The sequence below is a fragment of the Saccostrea cucullata genome, unplaced genomic scaffold (genome assembly GCF_032062105.1).
Source record: "Saccostrea cucullata isolate Sc308-1 unplaced genomic scaffold, CSIRO_AGI_Scuc_v1 ctg3408, whole genome shotgun sequence".
Taxonomy (NCBI): domain Eukaryota; kingdom Metazoa; phylum Mollusca; class Bivalvia; order Ostreida; family Ostreidae; genus Saccostrea; species Saccostrea cuccullata.
Window position 1 is genome coordinate 25,882 of NW_026940081.1, and position 24,577 is coordinate 50,458.

General features: G+C 32.0%; 1 protein-coding gene and 1 long non-coding RNA gene across 2 annotated transcripts in view; both read right to left on the minus strand.

The window, feature by feature from the left end:
* Positions 1–12,126: 12,126 nt before the first annotated feature.
* LOC134254726 (uncharacterized) overlaps positions 12,127–24,577 on the minus strand; it is a 46,786-nt gene continuing 34,335 nt past the window's right edge. The window contains exon 11 of the mRNA XM_062737260.1: positions 12,127–13,062. Within this exon, the coding sequence (XP_062593244.1) occupies positions 12,410–13,062 (653 nt within the window). The 3' untranslated portion in view covers positions 12,127–12,409. The remainder of the gene's footprint in view (positions 13,063–24,577) is intronic.
* On the minus strand, positions 14,544–24,001 carry LOC134254727 (uncharacterized). The gene is made up of 3 exons (XR_009989370.1): positions 23,963–24,001; positions 15,881–15,949; positions 14,544–14,916 (listed from the first exon to the last, which is right to left on the minus strand). It is a non-coding gene; the product is annotated as an uncharacterized LOC134254727 (long non-coding RNA).

Here is a 24,577-nt window from a genome sequence, read left to right on the forward strand (position 1 = left end):
CTTTTTTGTGCCATTTCCTACTACACACCGGACCTCGGTTTATACGAACTCATACGAAGGACCGGTCTCCACGTTCGACAGTGGGATTCGAATCCGCGACGAAAAGATTGACTCCGTACTTCGCGACGCTATAGAAAGATACTCTAACTACTGCGCCACGCGGGCGACACTTTGGCTATAGAATCATAAATCAAAAATTCATTAATATAAAAAAATACAAGTCTATATGTTGTTTCTCTGCTTATTTCTGCACTTCAAATATGATTATGCTATGCAAAGTTTTAATGTTCATATTGCAAAATTATGCTGTATGATACAAATGTATCCAATTAATAGCATTTTTCATATTTTCATCTGCCAGTGATTTGAATTTTATAAATGATTATGGTATAACAATTTTTGACAAGACTTTGAATTAGAAATTTAATTAAATCATAAATCATATGTATACATGTACTAGAATATAAACTTCTATAATGTAATTTTTCTAAGTTATTATCGGAAAGGACTGCATTAACGGACAGACTTATTGTAAGAGAGACAAATTGATTCCTGTCAACAACCATGTCCCTTAATACCAAGTTTTTGTTAAAATGTTAAATATTTATGCGCCCGAATTTATTTGGGATATATATTGTTTTTGTCTGTTTAGCTGTTTGTCTGTCTGTTTTTCTGTTTGTCTGTCTGTTGTTAACTTTAACCTTCGCCATAACTTTTGAACCGTTCGAGATGGAGACTTCATATACAGAATGCATACTCCACTAATTAAACACTTTCAACTGACACCAAGGTCAATGACCTTGTGACCTTGACTATGATCTTTATGCTAAAAATAGATTTTTCGAACTTTCGCTCTAACTTTTGAACCATAGGAGATAGACTTTATATTTGGTATGCATACTTCACTAGTTAAGTGTTTTCAAATGACACCAATTAAGGTCAAAGACCTTGTGACTTGACTGTAACCTATATGCTAAAATAGCTTTTTTGAACTTTGTTGCCGCCGGGCGCAGAGTGTTTCACAAACATATCTTGTTTTCTTTTTTTCCTAAAAATATATAGTTTAACCCACCCACCCCCCAAAAATATCGTAAAAAAAATTGTAAAAAAAAATTAACGATTGCTTTTGTTTGGTAAATAACAACAAAAACTGGGCTAAGGGAATAAGTTTGAACAAAATGGTTGTCATGGCAACGGAATTGTCTATCAATTTAATATAATTCTAAGTAAAAAATCATCTTAGGGTATCCAAAATATAAATATAAACATTAATAGAAAATTTTATAGATGCTACCAAAATTACAGATTTCTCAATTGTCAATTAGCCATGATTTCAGATATAAAGCAATAAGTCTGAATACAATTTCCATGGTAACGGAATACCTATTAAATTTAATATAATTTCTTAGTAAAATAGTCACTTTGACATATACCTAAGTATACATACCTCATGTACTTAAGACAATATAGTTTGTATCAAAAGTAAAGATCGGTTAAATGAGAATATATGGCATTAGATGCCAGATTTAGAGGTCTGAAGGTGCATGATTTTGACGACGGTTTCCATGGCAACGGAACTCCTGATCAAATTAAATTATATATTTTTAGTAACATCCTTGCCTTATCCCTCTCCATAGTAAAGATAAACATTTTCTGAGTGGGGGCCTTAAATGGCCCATACCCTATATACTTCTTTATATTTTATCTTAAGGGGTAAGTTTGTTACTCTCTATATCCTGATAATTGTTTAATGATCTAATTTTACAGTAGTGAATTGCTGTGTGAATACATTGCTTAATGTTTCTTTGTTAATTTGTATCACTTCCCAACTTCTATGTATTCACATTGGGGTGCCGTCTGGTAGGGGGAGTTTCTTAGCCAGCATCTCTATTAATCCGCAGTATATAACTGTCATTGAGGGGATGACCAGTATAAATAGGGTTCAATTGGTTAATTGCTCTGTACATGTTGATTATTTTGAAGATGTTGAAGGCTCAGTTAAGACGGGCTGGAAAGGATTTGGTTTGAACATATTTTATTGTATAAATACTATACAAATGGTTTGAACACAAGTTCTAACAACTTACTAGGTTCTCACCATACAACTGTCAATATATATACATAAGGAAAATAAGTGAAAAGGAATATTGATGTACAAACATCTTTTTAATTGAAACATACATTTGTTACATAATTATGATGAATATTATAATTATATAGAGTGTAAGCGTTAGGCAGTAATAATTAATTAAATCTACCAGAATCTCTTATAAATTTATGAACTGACTGAAAAATATATTTATTGATTTCTACATTTTGTGACTCATCTCCCCACAGAAGTAAATGACAATCAATAATATTCAATTTGATATTTGGTTTCGTAAGACACAGTAAATCTCTGAATAGCTTTTCTCTAGCATAATGGTACTTATTGCAGACAAAGAAAAAATGATATGGGTCTTCTGGTGTACCACATGAACAGTTAGGACTCTCGATAATGTTTCTTCTATAAAGATCATAATTTAAAATGCAATTGTGTCGTAGTTTAGTATGTATGATATTAAGTCGTCTATTACCATGGGAGAAATAAGAAGAGGGGTCTGCTTGTTTTTCATGTATGTTATTTTTAAAGCTACTAAAAGATATGCTGTTTCTAGTGGTGATACTCAGACTATTCAATTGGTTTATTGTATCAGGAACAAAAGATTTCTTGAATATTTCAAGTCTACATCTAGGATAAGTGTAGTCCTCTCTATTGCGTGTATCGTACTTTGATTCATTACGTCTTGTTGCGGGAAAAATACTTTTTAAATAATCGGGTACTAAGTTGTGATGTACCTTGTACATTGCATTTAGTTTTGCTACTTTTCGCCTATCTGCAAGAGGTTCCCATTCTGTTTCTAAATATAATGCATCTCTTGAAGCGATAATTGGTAACCCTGTAATAATTCTTGCAGCATAAAGCTGCACCATTTCTAATCGTTCAACATCTTGTAAAGAACACCCGTCCCAAACTATAGAACAATATTCAAGTAGCGGTCTAATGAATGTTATGTACATTTTAGATAAAGTTTTTCTACCGATATCGTATTTCAGCTTTTTTAAAAGACCTAATCTTTGGTAAGCCTGTTTAACTATATTGTCTATATGATCAGACCAATTAAGATTTTGGCTCAAGGGTAAACCCAAATGCTTATGAGAGGTTATATATTCTAGATTACATCGTTGAAATTGTAATTTTGGGAGAAAATAATTGGATTTTAATGTAAAGAATAATGCTTTCGTTTTAGATTGGTTAAATTTCATAAGCCATTTGGAAGACCACTTGTCCAGAATATCTAAATCATGATTTAAAGTATATTCAATAGTTGCAACATTATAAGAGGAACTTTGCAACGAGTTGTCATCTGCAAACAATCTACACAATGAAATCATTTTTTCTGATACATCATTCACATAAATCAAAAAAAGTAAAGGACCAGGAACAGATCCTTGTGGTACACCAGCGTTAATATTTCTGTTAGACGAAAAAATATCTTTGTACATTACTTTCTGTCTTCTATTACATAGGTAACTCTCTATCCAGGTAAGAATATTTCCACATAATCCATAAGTTTTTAATTTAAAAAGTAAACCCTTATGCTATACTCTGTCGAAAGCTTTAGACATATCACAAAATACCATGCAACAAAATTTTCCTTCGTCGATATTCTTAATTATAGTGTGATAGGTTTCAAGTAGTTGGTAAACGGTTGAGTGACCTGGCAAAAAGCCTGCTTGAAATTTGTAGAATAAATTATTCTGATGAAAGTAATTGTACACATGTTTAAAAACAATCCGTTCCATAATTTTGCTAACACAGCTCAACAATGATACCGGTCTATAATTAGAAGCTACTGAAGGATCATCTTTTTTTAAACAACGGTAGTACATGAGCGATTTTCCATTTATCTGGAAATATATTTTCTGCCAGCGACTTATTAAATAACCAACATAGCGGTTTAGACACAGAATTAATAGTAGACTTTAACATCTTGTGACTTATTGCATCAGGACCTATTGCTTTATTGACAGGGAGTATTGATATTATATCAACAATTTCTTGCTCAGTAATTACTTTATCACTTAGTGTGTCATTGCATAGGTAATACTGTGGTGGTAATTGTTTGTTAGAGTCATCAACATTGGATATAGAAGAAAAATACTTGTTTAACACGTCGACTTTATCATCATCTGAGAAAGCTATATTTTCTTCTCCGCATTCAGAAATGTATTGTATGGGTGGAATATCTTTGTTTGGTTTTACATGAAAAGCATCTCTTAGCAATTTCCAGTATAATTTAGTATTATTCACGCTCGCTTCAGATAGCTGAAGGTCCATGTTGTCATAATAATTCGAAAGCGCATATTTTTTCATGTTATTGACTTGATTTCTGATTTTTCGATATTCAGCCTTATCCGATTCTTTATTCGTTTTTCTTGCTATTTTATGTAATCTGTTGCGTATTCTAATATTTTTCCTGAGTACTGAGTCAAACCAAGGTTTATCTTTCGGACGAATTGTGACCGACTTTTCTGGAACACATTTTCGTACAGACGATCGATAGGAAATGAGCAGTAAAGTTTTCCGTAGCAGTGTCAACATCTTGGACGTTAGTTATTAAGCTGTCCCAATCGCAATCTTGAATTAAGGAATTTAGTTTTTCAAAATCTGCTTCTTTATACAGCCATACATTTCGCTTATACGCATGATTAATTTTGTAGTTCATGGTGAGACACACATAAGTTGCTCTGTGCATGGTCGCTAAGATTCGCGCTTACATTTAAAGTTCCTGACTCTGTAACGTCAATGCTTTGTGTTGTAAAAATTGGGTCAATAAGTGTTCGAGAGGAATGCGTGATTCTCGTTGGCTCGCTGATTCTGTTGATCAGACTACAATTGGATATTATTTCATATATAATATGTGTGTGAGGAGTGCTTAAGAGATCAACATTTATATCACCAACAATTATTATTTTGTCGGAAAGTTCACTTATTTTATCTAAAGACCATGAAAAGTTTCTCCAAAAAGTGGAATCTGCGTGCGGAGGACGATATACGGAACATAAAAAGAGCTGAGAGGTAGGGTTATCAATTTCTAACACGACAGCTTCAATATTGATAGGTTCGAGATCCATTCGTCTGTGAGCTCGAATGTTGTTACTTGTGTAAATAATGACTCCGCCTCCGAATGAATTTCGATCTTTGCGAAAAATACAATTAAAAAATTCTAAATAAATATCACTATTCAAAATTTTGTCGTCGAGATGCGTTTCAGTAAAGCACACAATATCAAAATCATTTACTATGGCTTTAAGTGGATCAAGTTTGTTTCTGAGACTTCTGATATTTAAGTGTAAAATGTCAAGGACACTTTCGTAAGTAGGTCCTGGGTTTGTTTCTTTATCACCAGATATTAATAACAAAATAAAAGCAAAAAATTTCATGAAAAGGGATATGTGTACTGACAGATTTTTACCAAAATACAAACTTTTCAACAGAATTTTCCGAGTCACATGTTGGAAAAAGATAAAAATATCACGCAGTGAAAGAAAAACAAACATTGACGAGCAAGTTACATACCTACACACAAAGTAAAAAGTTCCAATTGCGGCTCGATATTGCTCTATACTATTACCCATTGTCTATAATGTCGGATCTAAAGACATTTAATTCGCCGCAAAATGGAAAATTTTGTAAAAAATGTACACAGTACATGTATGTATAAAGACTAGGAGTTGAGTTTGAGTTTTTGTAACAGATATGTTGACAGTTGTAGATATATAAACATGAGGTTATATCCAAAGCAAAACATTGAAAACAAAAGAAAGAAAAAGAAAAGAAATTTACATACGAACAGAAAAAATACTAACAAAAACATCAGAAGGTCTACTATACAAATCTGAATGGGAAGGGACTCATTTGCATGTGTGTTCCCAAACAAAACATGACAATAAATCATGATATAAGACAGCATTATGATATACAACATAGAAAAATTATATAAATATGTACAAAGGTCCGTAATAAGTGAATTATAAACTTAATAGTAAGTAAGCAAGTTAATAATCATTGTAATCATTTATTGAGGCTTGATCAATTGATTATTAAATCTGTGAACTGACTGCATTTGTCTATAAGCGCATTTGTCTATAATGAATTGTTATATTTTATGAAACAACATGTTGAAACATGAAAGGGAGTGGCAATAACTAAGAAGTGGCTGCTTCGGCGGTGTTGTCCACGTGTTTGTCTGTGTTGTTTTTCACAACATCCGAGAACGAGTTGCGGTTGGTTCGATCATTGACAGTTTCTTCGTTTGTTTCGTCGTTTTCTGCATGTTTCGGAGTCACTGTTCGCTTGTTCATAAAAGTAAGGTGTGTCAAGGTCATCATGCGACCTAATAATCGCTCGTTTGTCATCATGTGTTTTGACGAAAATCTTGCCATCTATTGTCCAGCATCCCTTTATTTTATGTTTTTTTAGCGCTTGATTAACTTTTCCGTATAGGATTGCACGTTTCTGGGTCAGGGCTTCAGAAACGTGCAATCCTATAGAGCATGCTCTTGCGTATCGAATCAACTGAGAAATAAATACTCCGTATGCAGGTGATGAAGGTATATTGCTGCATAAGTAAGGGAAGTTGACGATAGAAAAGTTAAAGTCATCACGTTTATCATATAGCTTGGTTGTTAGGAAATGAGCTTTTAATCTTTTATTTACACTACTGAATGATCTTGTCTTTAGTATAATCCGTGTTTTAATATATGAACATGGGCCTCATTATATAAATCTCACTGTTTCGTATTGTGTATTAAAGATCAATTAAGTCATTAGACATACTGTGGTTAAATAATTGATTGCTTAATTTCAGTAAAATCATACTTTGATTTTGAATTACTAGTACTTAACATCCAGAAGGCGTGGTTAAATATTTTCTCTTAGTTGCCCTGCTCCAAGTATTGTAAAAAAAAAAAAAAGATAATACGGTGCCTGAGAAAGATGCAGTGAAAACAGAAAAATGTCTTATTCAAGTTTTATTTTATCCAACGGTTATATTTTGGACCATATTACATTGTAAATTAGTTTTGCCTCTTCTTGTTTCTTTTCCAAGATGCTTCAGTTCAGAATTTCATCAATCAATTACGTAACAGTGTTAAGAAGAGGATCATTTTACATCAAATGGTTTGAGAAGCAATGAAAGTTTTCAAGAACAGCAGGGAAATGGTCAGCTTGTGTAACGCTCTGCCATGATTGTTATCGCCAGGCTTAGGGTTAGGGATATACGCGCCCATTAAGTGATCAAAGATCTTTCAATTGATTTTATCATTTACAACCTACATTTTATTCTGTTTGTTGATTGAAAATCAGTTAAGTCATTTAACATATAAAACATTACTTGAAAAATGCTTTCCCGGGACCTTCAAACATCTTAATTCTAAGTGAAAAATCTTTATCGTGATTATTTCATAATAAAATGTTGTAAAAGTCATGCAGAACAGAGGGGTTAGAGTTAGCGATGTTTTAACATTGTTTTACGGAGATGTTGTTACAGTATGTGCAAATGAAGATATAAATTCCATAATTTATATATATTTCATCGGCAATTTTGAATTTCACTTACATCTTAGTTTGTTTCATGATCTTGGAGCCAGGAGCTTCAATTCAGAGCTCTTTTCACATTATTGTGTTCAATATGGATTACGCATGGTCTCTTAAAGAAAAAAAATTATATAACATAATGCATTATTTCTTTCAGCTTTATGAATTTAAGCAAACCACGTCAGAGAAGCTTTTAGGAAAGCTAATACTTGTTTAACAGATTCAGTGTTAGAATTTAACTAAAGGATAATAAAGACATTGAATGCAGACAGAATATTTTTATGTCCTGTGTTCATTAAACAATAGTCAGCATTTAAATGAGGCTTTAATAAAATATGTATAATCAATTAGAAGAGAACTTAATTATGGCATTAAAGGTGAAAGGTTATATTAAATACCTTTTCGTGTAAAAAAGGTTACCTTTTTCACATTGCATTTTGGAACACCTTAAATGAAAGAGCCATAGCGCATTCGATAGTCACTTTCGCCTACACTAGTAGTAATTTTTTAATACAGTGTACATTGTTTAACCAAAGTTTTGTCATACAATGTTAGTTTATACATGCCTTAAAGCAACTCACCGAAAAAAATACTCAATTATTAATATTTTCCTCTTGTGAAAGTTAAAAAAATCGTTCAGTTTATATGGAGAATATAGTAAATACTGAGGTACCCAACTAAACAATGACAAACTCTAGGAAAAGACCACCCTTAACCAGAAAAACAACTTCTGAATAATTTTATTTGGATATGACTGAACTTCATTACGTTTAGATAAATTTGGTTAAAGGTGGTCTTCATATTGAAAATGTTGAAAATACGTATTTAATTTTTCTTCTAAATTTTTTTTCAAAATTCAACAATCTGTCTTAATTTAGCGATCCGATTACCAAGACTCCGTGGCATAGTGGTATGATTGGTGGAATGAAGACATAATGATCATGAGTTCGAGTCTCACAATCTCTCTTATTAAATTTTTTTTCTCTGTGTGGATTTTCCTGTGTTTTCTTTTATCATTTTAAAATACATACATGTATAAATAATTTTCAAAAGATATATATAATATACAACACTACACATTGAAAGTATCTTAAGGGAAAAACAGTCTTAAACTATTTTAATGAACCAAAGTCATAGCTGATAGACTGTTTTATTTTTAAAATGTTCAAACAATCTTGTTTAGAATAAGAGTATTGAACAAGTAAAATTACTGTCATGCAGCAAACTTGCAACAATGAAAATATAACACTGGTTCACAAATGATTAGATACATGTGGATAGATTTTGATTTGAAAACGTATATGTATCTATAAATAGTAACAGGTGATTTCCTTTTAAATACTTGTGTAGGCCGAGTCGTCGGTAAGGCAGCTATGGCTCTTTATTTTGCGAGCAAAGTCTGATTGATAAATGTCAATATTAGAGAACAACACATCATTAAAGCAAATTTCTGTCAATTGAAGATGCCCTCTTGGTGTATCCAATCTACCAGAGATTGTATGACCATCTTTTAATCATTCCATCAAGATGTTTTGACCGTCGCCCTTCACAGTAATAGTATCATTTATAATTCTTCAATATTAAAGCGAACATTAATGCACTGTCGGAATTAATATATCAGGCAAAATAAATATGGAATACAAAAATAATTTTATAAATAAATGTTTCTGAAATTTACTTTTAATTCAATTCATGGTTGTTATATTTGATGTGTTTCGAGGCAACCAAATTACAGGGATAACACCAAAAAAATATCATTTCCTGTTAGACTTGGGTATACCCTTGGATTACATATAATATTAGTTTTTTTGAAGAGGGGGCCTAGATTGGCTCTTGTCCTATCTTATTCTTTTGTAGATTCATTGTATTACAAAACATATTGTAGAACTATGTAAGATGTATCTAACTTCAAAATATGTAAGCGCTTTGTAAAAAAAAAAAAACAAAAAAAAAAACAAGGAAGTTACTATGATTTCAGCCAATCAGAGCAAAGCATACGTACATGTGCCCACATTAGTATTGATTTGACCGAGCAGTCTGTTTTATATCAGGAATATATCCTTATATTTTAATTGCAAGGCATTCTTTAGTGAATTGTTTAATAGGCTGTATAATAAGTAGAAATCTCTCTCATTGAAAGGTCACACGACTGTTAGCAAACGACTATGTATTACGTTTTCATTTTAAACTTGCCTCAAACTACTGGTTAAATGATTCCTGTAAACCACTTAGAAGATCAAGTCTCCGTATAGGTCTCACAGTTTTAAACATGAAGTACTGTGACCCATTGCAACCTATTTTTCATCCCAATTTTTCAGCTCTGTAGGAATTAATATATCATTCAAAACTAAAATTTTTACGTTTATTGTATTTCAAAACATATTGTAGAACTCTGTAAGATATATCTACATGTATATTTAAAATATGTGATTTATGTTGAATAAATTAAAAAAAAGAAAAAAAACCAACAGTTTACTAAGATTTCAGCCAATCAGAGCAAAGCATATTTGTATAGGCCTATATGTTCTTATTGATTTGACCGAGCATTCTGTTCTAGATCAGGAATATATCATATTTTAATCTCGAATTCTTTGTTGACTTGTTTAATAGGCTATATAATTTGTATATATATATCTCCCTCATTGATAGATCACACATTTGTACACAAGAACTATGTATTACGGGGTTGATAAAGAATTTAGAAGATCAAGTATCTATATTGGTCTCACAGTTTCAAACATGAAGTATATAAAGGAACTCAATACAACCTAAATGTCATCTTAATTTTTTCAGCTCTACACTATAAACACGAAAGAGAGGAACCAAAGTGCAATTTTTTTTGCTATTGCGGAAGAAGACAAGTTTACATGTACCGCTATTAAGTATAAGAGGTATCAACATATTTAGGTAATAAGAACTTACAGTTTGGATATTAATTCTCCATATCAACAGTAAAATTTCATAATTAAAAAAAATCGATCAAAGTGTACCTTAAGTCATGTTTTGTTGTATTTTTTCAGTAGATATATATCGTATACAAAGATATATCAGGCAAATCCATCTGTAGAAGTTTGATCAACATGGCGGTCGTCTCAAGACGGAAAGAAAAAACAAGAGCTGATCAATGTTATAATGTGACCTTGTCATCAAGTACAATTAATTTTGAAGTCAAATGCAGACTGACTTTTTGCATGCTAATTGTAAGGCCATTATTTACACACTGAGCTGTTGACGAATTTTTCATGGTTTTCTTCCAAAGATGACAAGATGTGACGGGAATACTGACTCCTCAATGGCTCTTTGGTCGTGGCAGTTTACGCTTTAAAAACTGCGAGGAAAAAAAACGTTCCAACCCAGTTAATACCGTATGAAATGGGTAACTATTAAATTCATTGCTTATAATTATCATTTTCATTCATTTGATGTAAGAAAAAGAGACCATTGTTTTGATAAAATGACTATAATTTGTATAAAATTTGAATGTTACGTCAGGCGGATTGATACGTTTTTGACGCAATTCATTGTGACGTAGGCAACCCATTTTATACAATATAAAGTAATTTTTATCCAATCAAACCCAACGTTACAACCAGAATTGAACTATAATAAAATAGAAAATCCATGAGGAAAATCGAGTTTAAACCTTCATAAACAATTACACTATGTTTTTCTATTGGCTTTTTTAATAAAACTAGACAGTTTTAGAAACATAATTTTTTGCAAATTTTCTTATCATTTGTTTAGTGCAAAAAGAAAACCATTTATATATTTTTTTACTTCAAAAATAAATTTTTTATTACATGCTCGATATTTCCTTTAGTTTACATTTGTATGTTTGTAAGTTTTAACAATATTTTGTTTTAACCTGCAGCATCTTGTTGCAATGTAAAAAATAACCACAAACTTGAAAACAAGTGAAAAAATAAAACACGAATTAAAAAGTAAACAAACTAAACAGAAAGCAAACAGCAATTATGATAAAAGAAACAGAGGCAAACTTGAATGATTTACAGAGAGGAAAAAGGAAAACCGTGGCAAAATTTGCAGGGTAATCATGCGTTCAAAAGCCATAAGCTTGAGTATTTCAATATTTGACCTTCTAATGGACTTTAACAGTTGAAGGCCTAATTCAACACTAACGTAACACGAGATGTTTTAACTTTAGCACAGATGACTTTGAGATTTTGTAAAAAAAAAATTCTTGCATTTGTAAGCTGAATGACTCCCATGTTTTTTTTAATTTTGCAATTCTTACATTTTAAAATAATTCTATTTGTCTTTTTGTCGACGATGTGACCTAAAATCACCGAGTCAGCGTAATCAAAAGTTTATTTTAAATAAAATTAAAATTCATTCATTTTCTAAATATTGCTGATCAATCAAAATATCAGAGGCCAAAAATGGATAAGAAGAATGAAGTGAGATGCGATATGTACAAATTATATAAAAAGCAGAAATTTAATTCATCACAACTCATACTGATAAATAAAATATCAACACTTTATTCATTTTCTGGGATTTTTAAGGTGTACAGTGTACATATATTTCCTACTTGCCTCTTTGAACTAGCTGGGAAGTGTGATATAAACGACTCAATAACTTTAAAGTTCTATTTTATCCCATTGTTTAACCCCGTATCCCGTTGATAGTTACTCGGAAATGAGACCTACACAGAAAACTTAACAAAAATGGTACTTTTAAAGAACAAACACTGAATGTTCTAAACATTAGCACACTTACCATTAAAAATCATGTGAAATATTCGAATTAATTGTGAAAAATGTTATCTCGAAGATCTTTAAACTTTGGTGTGCTTAGAAGCTTGTAAACACAGTGCATACTGATCCCACTCTCAACAAGATAATGTTTCGGACAAATAGTCAGTTTTTCCTTCATAGCATTATGTGCAAAGCTAGGATACCCTTCTTGGAGCATTAAATACACTTTTGGGGACCCTTTGTCCACATCAATAATCCCGGGGCTACCAGAAGCCCCATGAGTTGTGGATTGTGAACAGTGGAATAGAACATTTTTCTTAGCGATCATATCATCATAGCATTTTGTAATCCACTCATGGTCCAAATCAGGACAATTTTCCTTCCACCATTTCACTGCTTCATAATGCGTTTTATATGCGTCTTTCACCGAAATCAATGGACATTCCCTGTCTAACATTTGATCGTTTCCATAGGAACCTGGGTGGCCAATAATGTAGATGTTTTCTGGTTGTACATCCGATTTCTCCAACTTAAATGGCTTTGGTAGCTCTGTCCAATTCACTTCCAGCAAAACAACGTCTTCTGCTTCGTTATAAAATGGGATGTCAATTTTCAGTGGATACCTTGGAGATTCAGATTGTTCTTTCGTTCGACCAAAATATACATACATTGGATGGTTGTTGATAAATTCCACAGCTTGGACTGCAATTACAAATGAAAAACATCATCGAAAATAGATCTATGTTCTCTGTTTAACAAACAAAAACAATTACAAACAAGAGGCCCAGGGGCCTTATAGGTCACCTGAGCATTATGCAACAACTTTCCAGTGATTTAATTTGATTCATGTTTTAAGCCAGATGCTATGGCGTTCACAATTTTGAAAGGCACAAATGGTCATCATACCAATACACATACATATAGCAGTTGCTTAGTTTGTTTACTTAATACCCATAGGCAGGGTAAGGAAAAATTGCATTTCAAGTAATCAGTAATATTCAGCAATAATCAGTTATACCCCTATCACACATGAACCCCTGACCCTAAGGCCTAGATCCACACATTACACAATTTTTGAAAAGGCATCCTTGCTTTTCAAAAATATTTGATTAATACCAAGGAGCAGATTTCAAACAATTCATCCAGTTTCTGTATTACACAGGCAACTTTTCCACATATGATTCTCATATGAGTATCATATGATTCTCATATGATTGGTTTCATATGAGAATCATAGAAAAAGGGCATCATATGTGAATCATATGAAGCAAATATCCAAATATGTGAATCATATGAAAACAACTTCATATGATTTTCATATGAATGATTTAAGTGTGTTACAAGTCATCAACATATGAGAATCATATGAAAAGGGCATCATATGTAAATCAAATGAAACACTTATGTGTGTTTCAAGCCATTTATATATGAGAATCATATAAAAAGGGCATCATATGTAAATCATATGAAAAAGTTATATGTATTCTCTTTCAATATTTTTTACATTCTTGTACACATTTAAAAATCAGATATTTCTTTTTTAGATGAAAATTCATCGGTGAAATATTTTAAAATATCTTATAATGTTTTTCTTAAACGAGGTTAATTTTTGACAAGCAAGTTGATGAAACAAGAATATCAACAGTCTCGTTTAAAGTCATCATTTCGTAAATTCTATGGTCGATACAATGACCTTGTCAGCAAATACAATTTATCATTGAATGAAATGCTGACTGAGGTTTTTCATACCAATTGTTAGTCCATTATTTATACACTGAATTGACCACGGATTTTTTCCGTTATTTCCTGATTATGACAACGAGCACACGGCGGGTGTGACCGGTCGGCAGGGGATGCTCACTCCTCCATGGCACCTGATCCCACCTCCGATGTTTCGGAGGTCCGTGTTTGCTCTGCTCTTATTTTGTATATTTGTTTAATGGACGTTGATATTGAATACTGTTTGTTATTTCCATATCCTTCTTACACAACTTTTTTTATAAAATTATTTCCATCAAAAGAAATAACTTATGTTTCACAGTGTACATTCTAAACAAGAAAATAATAAATAAGTCATTAGTATTTGTCGATACATGTATTTAACATATTCTAAAATGAGTATAAATTTTAAGATTTCCGCAAAATGATTAAGTAGTTAAACATGTATAACATAATTAGGTCATGTACTTGTATAAAAATACGATATGACATGAAAGTGTTCACAGCAAAATTGAAACATCAGCAAAAACATTTGTCATGTGTATTCTCTATTCTTAATTTACAAAAAATCAAGTTATTTGATATTCCAGCATACATTTAAGAATGGGAAATCTTTACAGGTCAAATTCAGACAAGATTGTGTACATCCTTTCCATTTCATTATTCTATATATTTCTAGGTTCTTGGTTCCTTTTCATTTTGTATCTTTCAATATTTTCAGTTTTCATCCCTCTGATCTTCCATGACCATTTTGAAAATCTCTTTGAACTGTACCAAAAATGCAAATCCACCAGTTCTCCCCTTCCTGAACAATTTCTTCGTGGCACAGAATGGTCTCTACAAAAGTTTCAAATGTAAAAATAAGATAATTCTTAAATTACAAAATCAATTCTACAAGTTATATTAAAGTTACTAATCATCAGCAAATAAATGTATTCCCAATTCACTGACAAAGATATGAATAAGGAATTTTTTTAAGTTTTGTGTGAGTTATTGGGGTGTGAATGACACAGACTTGTCATGTACGCATATTTCACGAAGCTCACTTCGTCACATTAATGCAAGTTTCTCCATGTATATTTCTACGTGTGAGTATACACAAAAATGGTTTTCAAATCAATTTCAGTTTGCTTTGTAGAAAAACACAGCAAATGTAAATATTACAAGATAAAACTAATGCTATATATGTTATATTAGGTGTTTGGCCAATTGAATTTGAATGATCAAATAGTATATGTTAATTCAAATTGCCAAGAATTAGGAAAATTCTGACAAAGATATATTACTTTTGGACAAAAAAAAAACTACATAGAAAGTAGAGAGGCAGAAAAAAGACTTTTTGATTCCTGGATATCTCAAACTTTGATGGAAAGAATATAACAAAATCTATTAAACAATATTTACATTTGCCGTGTTTTTCTAGTAAGCTTACTGTGAAATTGATTTGAAAAACATTTTCGTGTATACTCACGCGTAGAAATATACACGGAGAAACATGCGTTAACGTGACGTCACAATGAGACTGCAGCGACGTTAGTAAAATGCAATAAAATAGGACAGCAAGAAATTCAAATATTGAGTATACTTTAGTTGCCTCCAAACGGGTAAAATGTAAATATAAGGAATGTTTTTCAGTTTAGTGTGAATTATTGGTGTGTGAATCACACAGAATTGCACATAGGCATATTTTTCATGAAGCGCTAGCGCGCTTCATGAAATATGCCTACGTGACAAGTCTGTGTGATTCACACACCAATAACTCACACAAAACTAAAAAAACATTCCTTAAATGTGTTGTTACCTTAAGTTTGAAGCAAGCCTTGGATCTTTGGATTGTTTCTTATGATGAGAGGCTGACTATGTATTGAACCTGAAAAACAGATATTCACACAGTAGATATTTTCTATGAGCATAATGAAAACTTTAACAACAAAAAAGAGAGAGAACAAGATTACCAAAAACTAGGTTCTCTAGTGTTGGAAAAAATTATAGATGTCAGTCAATGAATACATAGATGTAAATATTCAATGGATACTTTCAACACATATACATGCACGTGTATATGTACCTTGAAAGTTGTCACAAGGCTATTATTAATATTGTTTAACTGAAATTCAAAAATTCAATTTAAACCCCCCACCCCCACCCCTGAAGAAGTTTCATAGCCAGCAAATTCTATTCATACTTTCCATATTTTAAAAGTGCACTGGATTAAAACTGTTTCATAATGTTGAATAGACTTTTATATTATCAAGTTAAATTTATTTTTGACAAAGCCATGCAAACAATGTAGATTATAAAGGAACAAAAAGAAATTATCAAGAATTATTTTGCCATAAAGGAGTCATTACAGATGCACACTTTGATTTTTTAATGCAAGTACTTTTTTTTACATTTAATATTGTGATGATGCAATCGTCTGTCAAAATCATCTGTAGGATCAATCGCCAGTCTTATCAGCTTCGGGCTCTTTGGACTTAATAGAAAAAGCAGCACTGTGACACTGAACTCAAGTTGTTGAATGCATCTATAGGCCATAAAAATAAACATTTGTCATTTAGTTGACGAAAGAATCGACTTGATAACGATCTCAACATACATAAACGCCAACTGTTATACGAATACAATACTATATAATTATGGATTCTTTTGGTGTTGAATATGGTTTGTTATTCACCAGAAAAATATTCATATTGACCGAGGCGAAACCGAGGTCAATATGGATATTTTTCTGGTGAATAACAAACCATATTCAACACCAAAAGAGTCCATAATTGTTTTATTATATGAGTCGTCCCATGCAAAAAGGGCCCTTTAGGTTAAAATTATCAAAATTGACTTTTCAATAGATTATGGTAGCACATAATGTAAAATACCCAAATATCAAGTTTTATTCAAATATTCCAACTAATGACTGAGATACAGGCAATCAAAGTTTCAGAAGATATTGAAAAGACGCTAAAAATGACGTTCTAAATGACGCTTAATCATTGAATCATTTTATATAGGAATCGGTTTCCGGATTGAAAGGCCTTAGCTGTTACCGGAAAACATGAACATAAATGTTACAAAAAACAAGATTTCTTTTGTTTAACATGCAATATTTGAAATAAATGTTTTCTTAAAATTAATTATTAATCATGCATTAGTTCTCAAAACCGATCAAATGATAAATTTTAAATAAATATGATTGTATACTCGTATTAAGCCATACAGGACTCGATATCAGACAAGACGTGGTAGTACATTTAGGAAGTGTCAGCATTTTTGCAAGTTAGAGAAAAATTATCTCTCTGGTAACTCAAAATAAACATTAATTTGAAAAAAAATGATTAAAAAACCCCTAATGAAGAGTATTGTCATTGATGAAACACAGATAATGGTTAATTGCAGCGGTTAAAAATGCTTTTGGTTTTTTCCTAATAACGTTATAAGCTCTAAAAAATGTGACGTCATGTTTGGCATGAATATTTAAACAGGGAAAAAGAAATTTTTAAAAATGAAAAAAAAGATATGTGTTAAATATTTTTGACATACAATACATATTTCACATACTTGTATTTCACTTACATATCTTTTTTTTTTTAAATAATCCATTTCGATATTAAAACAGATAATACTATTATATACGATAGCTGTTCATTGTACAAGTAAATGTTCATAAGGCCATTATAAAAATATATCTAAGATTCTCATCTCCGCCCAGCCAGATTTTTTTTACTCCCGCTTCGACTTTTTACTTCCATTTTTCTTAATGATGATCGGGATCGGTCAACTACCCGACTCAACTCTTGTTTTAAATCCCGCGAATATCGGCATTAATGCATTTTAACAACTGGGTCATTGAAAGATTGGTGATTATGTGAAGTAAGAAATAAGTGGACCTCTGCTATGACTTTTATTAAGATTTTCTACGTAAATATGCAATGATTGCCCGATCCTGGACCCGTTTTTGAATAATAATCCATTTCTATTATTTTTCTAACAAGTTAAACAAAGGGTCTTGATGGAGGGGGGGAGTCCTCGTTTATTCTTTTATGTCTGGGGACAATGACACCACAGATCTCACTTACTAAACATACCAATATTGATTGTCATACACTGGAAAAAAAAATGATACAGATAAAACATGTAATATATGCCAAAAAAAATCCTTTTGGTCACATTTTATGTATGTTTACTTTGATATTGTACAAATTATAAATTCCCTTCAATATTGTCGGCCCCATCCGTCACAATATTTGTACCGAGTATTTGAACCTTCAATTTCAGCCTAAATATACCGCAAAATTCAAACTGCAATTATGAGCGCGTCAAAATCATATTCCTCCCAAATTGTCTGAATTGAAACTATAATTATTAGCAAACCGACTTATAATTTAGCATAGTCGGTAAACAACTACATTTTATTCAAGACTCTTCTTTGGGGTTAAACATAACAAATGAACATTCGTTTATGTCTTGCAGAAACATGCAATCAATCGGAAATTAAAGATGTAATATTTGATAAATTATCATTTTATCCTCGGATCGTCATGATGAGTTCACGATATATTTTGAAGTTTTATAGTCATTGATTCATCAAGAGTCCCCCTTCTTTCCGCATATTTTAGTTTGAATCCTTTTGACACGGGCGTAGTCAGGAGTACGTTTTTACGAACAAATGTTCCACATCAATTTTGAAAAAAAAAAGGAGAGACGTAATTTCCATACACATCATTTCGCTAAAATAAATGAATAAATAAATAATTTTAAAAATAAAAAGATACATGTACTTCGAAACAAAATTCGAATTAAGATAAAAAATAAAAGAAAATTAACATAATCAATACAACTGTCTTTTGTATCATAGCAAATCTTTCATATCCTTGCCTTTATATTGTGACTTTCTGATCTGTACATGCCGTATTTATCTAAAATTAACTAAAATTTACTTAAAAAACATTTAAGTGCACCAACTTAAAATAGCCCTTCCAGACTGCCTTAAAGTCTAACTTGCTATATCTCTGTGTGAGCTAAAATGTGATAAAATTAAATGGATAATCTTGTATCTACATGCATAGGCGTCGGAACGGGGGGGGGGGGGTTAGGGGGGCTTACCCCCCCCCCCCCCCCCCTTTTTGCAAAAAAAAAATTATATAGGCATTGAAAATCGGGATTTACCTTTTTTCTTTGGTTAGTTTAGCCCCCCATTTTTGATTACCCCCCCCTTTCAATTTCCTTCCGTAGCCCATGAAATGTTTGTTGTATCGAGTAAGTCATCCTTGGTGGTATCGCTGGCATTAATGAACATCACTGCTGTCCTTGATCGTTACGGCTACATTTTCGAAATTTTCATGCATTTTGTATATACTACTTGTTAAATCTACCGGAATTTATTTCTAATTAACTCGGTGAGCATTTTTGTGAAAAATAAAAAAAATATTCAAACGATATTGTATTCAATCTCTCAGGATATTATGTTTGCTTAAATTTTTTTATTAATTGTGTAATTAGAAGCAGTCATGTACATCATGTTGTACATGTGGTATTGTACGTCCGGGAGGGGGAAAATTATTTACAAATACAAATTAGCCTGAAGATGTTTTTTAAAGAACAAGTTGCCACAACCCCCTTAAATAGCAGCAACGTCCCCATTAAAAAACTTATATGGCCTTTTTTTTTTAATTTGAAGTATTATTTCTTTTTTTTGGGGGGGGGGGGGGGGGTCTCAAAGATTTTTTTAGTCCCCTACCGGTGAAACCGGGGGGGGGAACTTTAGGTTTCCTCTGCGTCCGTCCGTCCGTCCGTCTGTCCAGCTGTCCGTCTGTCTGTCCCCGTCAGTCTGTCCCACTTGGTTTTCCACACTTTTTTTCTAAACGCTTGCAGATATTGAGCTGAATTTTGGTATGTGAGTGTATCTTAATGAGTTACAGATCAAGTTCGAATTTCGCTTCGCTTCATTGATTTTTGACAGAATTATGGTATTTTGAATTTTTTTCATAATCGCTTAATTGAGATCGGGTTCGAACTTCCGATTGTCGACAAAAATATGAAGCGAGGAAAAGACGATGGATAAATGAGTTGAATAGTCGTCTTAGTGATTATTATTTTATTAGATTTAAGACATTTACAACTTGAAAATCTTTCAGTTTTACCTTGGACATGACTTTTGCATATTATAAAATGACATCCTGAAGAAAAAGGGGAGCCCGGTAGGGGACATGTATTGCTCATGCAATACTCTCAGAATGCTTGTTTCATTTATTTTCCCGACTCTCCCCTTAACATTAAAAAATAACACAACGTATCTGTAATGTCAAATATTTCTATATTTAAATAGAATCGACTCGTGTCATTATGGCTGTGACGGAGGCAAATCGCCATTTATGACCCTTATGCAGATCTCAGTTCGCGCTGTAAAATCTTTACAAAATTGTTATGGGTCAGAATAACCCTAAATGCCAGCAAAGATCAATCACACAGTTTAAACTTAACAATAATTTATTTACAGTTATATACAAATCATTAAGTACAAACTTAGCAAAAATCTAAAAATACATACATCAGAGTGTCCGTTGCTGCACACAATGTCCCAGTGAAATTATATCCCAGTAATACCTCAATGATGCTTATACGACAATTATCTATACGAATTGACAGGGTATTTATACAGTAATATAAATCTAGAATATTCTAGAAATTGTAAATACATGATATTCCTGGAAAGTTCTGGACATGAATAAAGTTCAGGAATGTTCTAGAAAAAATGACCAAACATATTGACCACTCTGGAATGTTCAAGAAACTTAATGTTACTAATAATATACAAGATGAAACATTTATACACATCTCACAACAAAATTCAGATGTTTGCCTTGTTATTCATCTGCTTTACGAAGAATTGATCTGACACTAAACTTTTTCAAATGCCTTGGCCTCGCTAGATCTCAGCAAAATTTTAATCGTGAATGTGAACAAACCTGAACTTTAATTGTGGTAAAAGAATTTCTATTGTAAAATTTTCACTTTAGTTATTATGTTATAGCATTCAAAATGAAGTGTACATGATAAATGCGGAATTACATGCAGGTACAACCTCTATCAATACGTAAACATGGGATATTTAAAAAATCTTATGATCGGAATAAGCAAAATTTTTGCTCATTATTGGAAATGTCCAAGCTCTGAGCTAAAAACAGATATTCCTTTTAAAAATATTTGAATGGCTTTAGATCGTATACACGATAATGAAAAAACAAGTTGCTGTCCTTTAAAAAAGGACTGCAATACGTGGACCATATGCGTGTTTTTTTCTATTAGTGACTGAAATTCAATTAAGAAAATTTCTAGGTGCAGGGAATATTCATGTAAGGTTTATTCACTTGTTCTAAAATTATCTGTTATAACTGATCGTATTCTCAAAGTACAAATGTGACATTTTATCTCCGATTAGCGATCTTTAGTTTTGTCAGTTTTAATATGTTTAAAAAATCGGGTTAATTTGACACGTGTAACACATATTGGCTGGGACTTGACACCTGTTCTGGATTTATACGGAAGAAATTTACCATGGGAAAAATGGAGATATGATGGTTCACGTGTAGCACACCTCTGTACCACGCAGTTTGTTTTGTATTTTGTCAGAGCCCCCCCCCCCCCCCCCAAACACACACACATTAAAAGCCCTTACTACAGACATTTATCAAACAATAATTAGATTGCTGAAATATTAAATTATTTTTGCGAGTCTTGATGCACAAAACTAATGCCGGTGAAAACTTGCTCTACTTTAAAAGCTTTATAAACTACATGTATCTCTGTTCGTTGAGTGACGTTTCTCATTTATGTTGTTAAGTTACATGTATCTATATACTATAACTTCTTAAAATGTTTGTACCATAGAATCAATGTTTAGTATAAAGTATATGTAAAAGAGAGGAAATCAGATCTGCCAATGAATGTGTAAATGCGATGTGCAGATTTAAAAGTGCGATTTGCCAATGAATGGCATATTTTAATTCGAATAGGGCGAATTATTCTACGGGCAAGTTACCTAAGGTGCGAACTCTCTAACATTCGCGCGCATGCGTAGCCTGTCGTTTGCCCAGGGCATCCGGTTTAACTTCGCTTATATATTTACTGCGTGGACTGCAGGGTCCACGCAAAAATTGATAACGTTTATGTTAAAAAATTGAGAAATGTCTCACTTGCAACTTGCATATTATGACGTTGTCTTCACCGTCGTTTTTGTCATTATGACGTCAAAGTACATAAGGGCCCTTTTCGCATGGGACGGCTCATATAGTCGGGATTTGTATAGATAAGACATTGAAGGCTGTATGACGACACCATTTTCATTTGCGATCTTCCATTGTTGAAAATAAAAAAAAATCTCCAGATTACTGTTTGTAACCTCCGTGTTTTCCTTTCCGAGTTTGGCTATGTGTAAGACGTCAAGATGTTAAAAAATAATCCTGAAAAAGGTTTGAATAATCGTTTTCCTGCTCAGATACGTAGCTCGCTGCGGCCGTTGCAACCATTGTTTACAACGTTGTTTGATATTTTGATTGTTACGTCACAATGCCGTTGCACGCGAACTGACCCTCCGGTAAATACGGCCTAAAATCCGGTGAATATGTAGTGTTATGAACTGGTTGCGTTTGTATAGATTATATAGGGACTATAAATAGACTATATAATAATATACATTTATTGACTGAGTTCGAGGGCAACATGCATTTTGTCGGACCCAAGAACCAAACGCATTTTGCCCGAGAACTCTGTCAATTAATGTTTTGTTATACCTTTTATTTTATTTTTTGAAATACATGTATTTTGTACTGTATTTCATGATGTGGCATCAGGTCTGTTACTGTTTAATACCGACCAATGTGACGCTCAGCAAAACATTAAAAATGTTAAGACTTTTTTTTCGTATAGACTTATATGGGAACAAATGTTTAAAGGTATAACAAAAAATATTTATTGGCACAAACACAATAACAATAATTGGCAAAGGCACACAATCAATTGTTCATTATATTTAACAATAATTTGGTAGGGCATATGAGGCTATACATGATCATTACTTAATTAAATTGTACATCAAAGTAATTATGTTATGCAGTCATTTCTAGATGCAATACATTTATTAATAAATGATTTTGTTATTTTCAGTACTTCTGGACAATGACTATTAAAACAAAGTTTAACTTTTTGTGTATTAGACATTTAATATTTTACTATGAAAAAAAAAATCATCAAATTCCTTTCAAAGGTTAACCTATGGTTTTTGTATTCATGGCAAATGAAGAGAAAATGAAATTCATCTTCAACATCCCCTGTTGTTTTACATATATTACATATTCTTTTATCTGTGGGTGTAGAATGTCTTCCTTTTTCTATGGCAAGGATATGAGCACTAAGCCTCAATCTGCTAATAATTGATCTGTCTTTTTTTCTTTTTTAATATACTAGTGTATATCAGTGTATACGCAACGTTTGAAATTATTCAAAGCAAAATTTAAGTTTAGATGAATTATAAATCTTTGCGTATTCCTCTTGTATGCTTCTCAGAAGTGGTATAGCACAAAGTTTCTACTTTCACTTTAAAATCAGTACGTAACAAAAATCAAAAGGAATTGCATTTAGCCTAATATGTAAACTGTAGGTCTTATTTTTACAACAATTCCCAAATAAATTTATTCAAAATAACTTACAGATCACTTACGTTATGTAGATTTACGGAATGCATTAATTCAACAATTTCAAGTTATGAGAGCATTATATATAAGTTCATACGAACCTGTAACCTTAATGAACAGATAGTTAAACAAAATGAATTAAATTATTATTTTAAAAAATCTGTAAATCTTTGAAAAATTGTTGGAAGATTACTTACTTTTTCCCAACACCCAGCACTTCTGCTGCAGCAGTGACGTCAAACATGACGTACACATTCATCCAATAGAAGTCAAAACCGGTCCGGAAAAAATACGGAATTATTTTGATTCAAGTAATAAACCAAACCCAAAAGATTTGAAATAAAAAGCACATTAATGTATTCTTTATAAATTATGTCTGTGAAATGCATTATTACAAAAAAAAATGTGAAATGTTTTACATACAGTATATAAGGGAAGGGGGGGTGAACAGAATAGAGCATAAGTAACACATAAGTAATTTGCTAACAAATTCTCTTGAAATAATGTACCTTTTTAAAAATAACTATTGATATATTCATCATTAAAATTGCAATTTTACGTGAGTATACAAAAGGCAAATTCGTGAATATTGTTTCATATGATTCTCATGATCACCGTTTCATGATTCTCATATGATCACTGTCAAAAGATTGACATTTGATTTTTTCATGAGTATAACAAGTACAAAAAAATAAATATTGTTTCATATGGTTCTCATATGATCTGTTTCATATAATTCTCCTATGATCACTATCAGAATATTCATATGATTCTCATATGATTGTATATACATCTGATTCTCATATGATCCA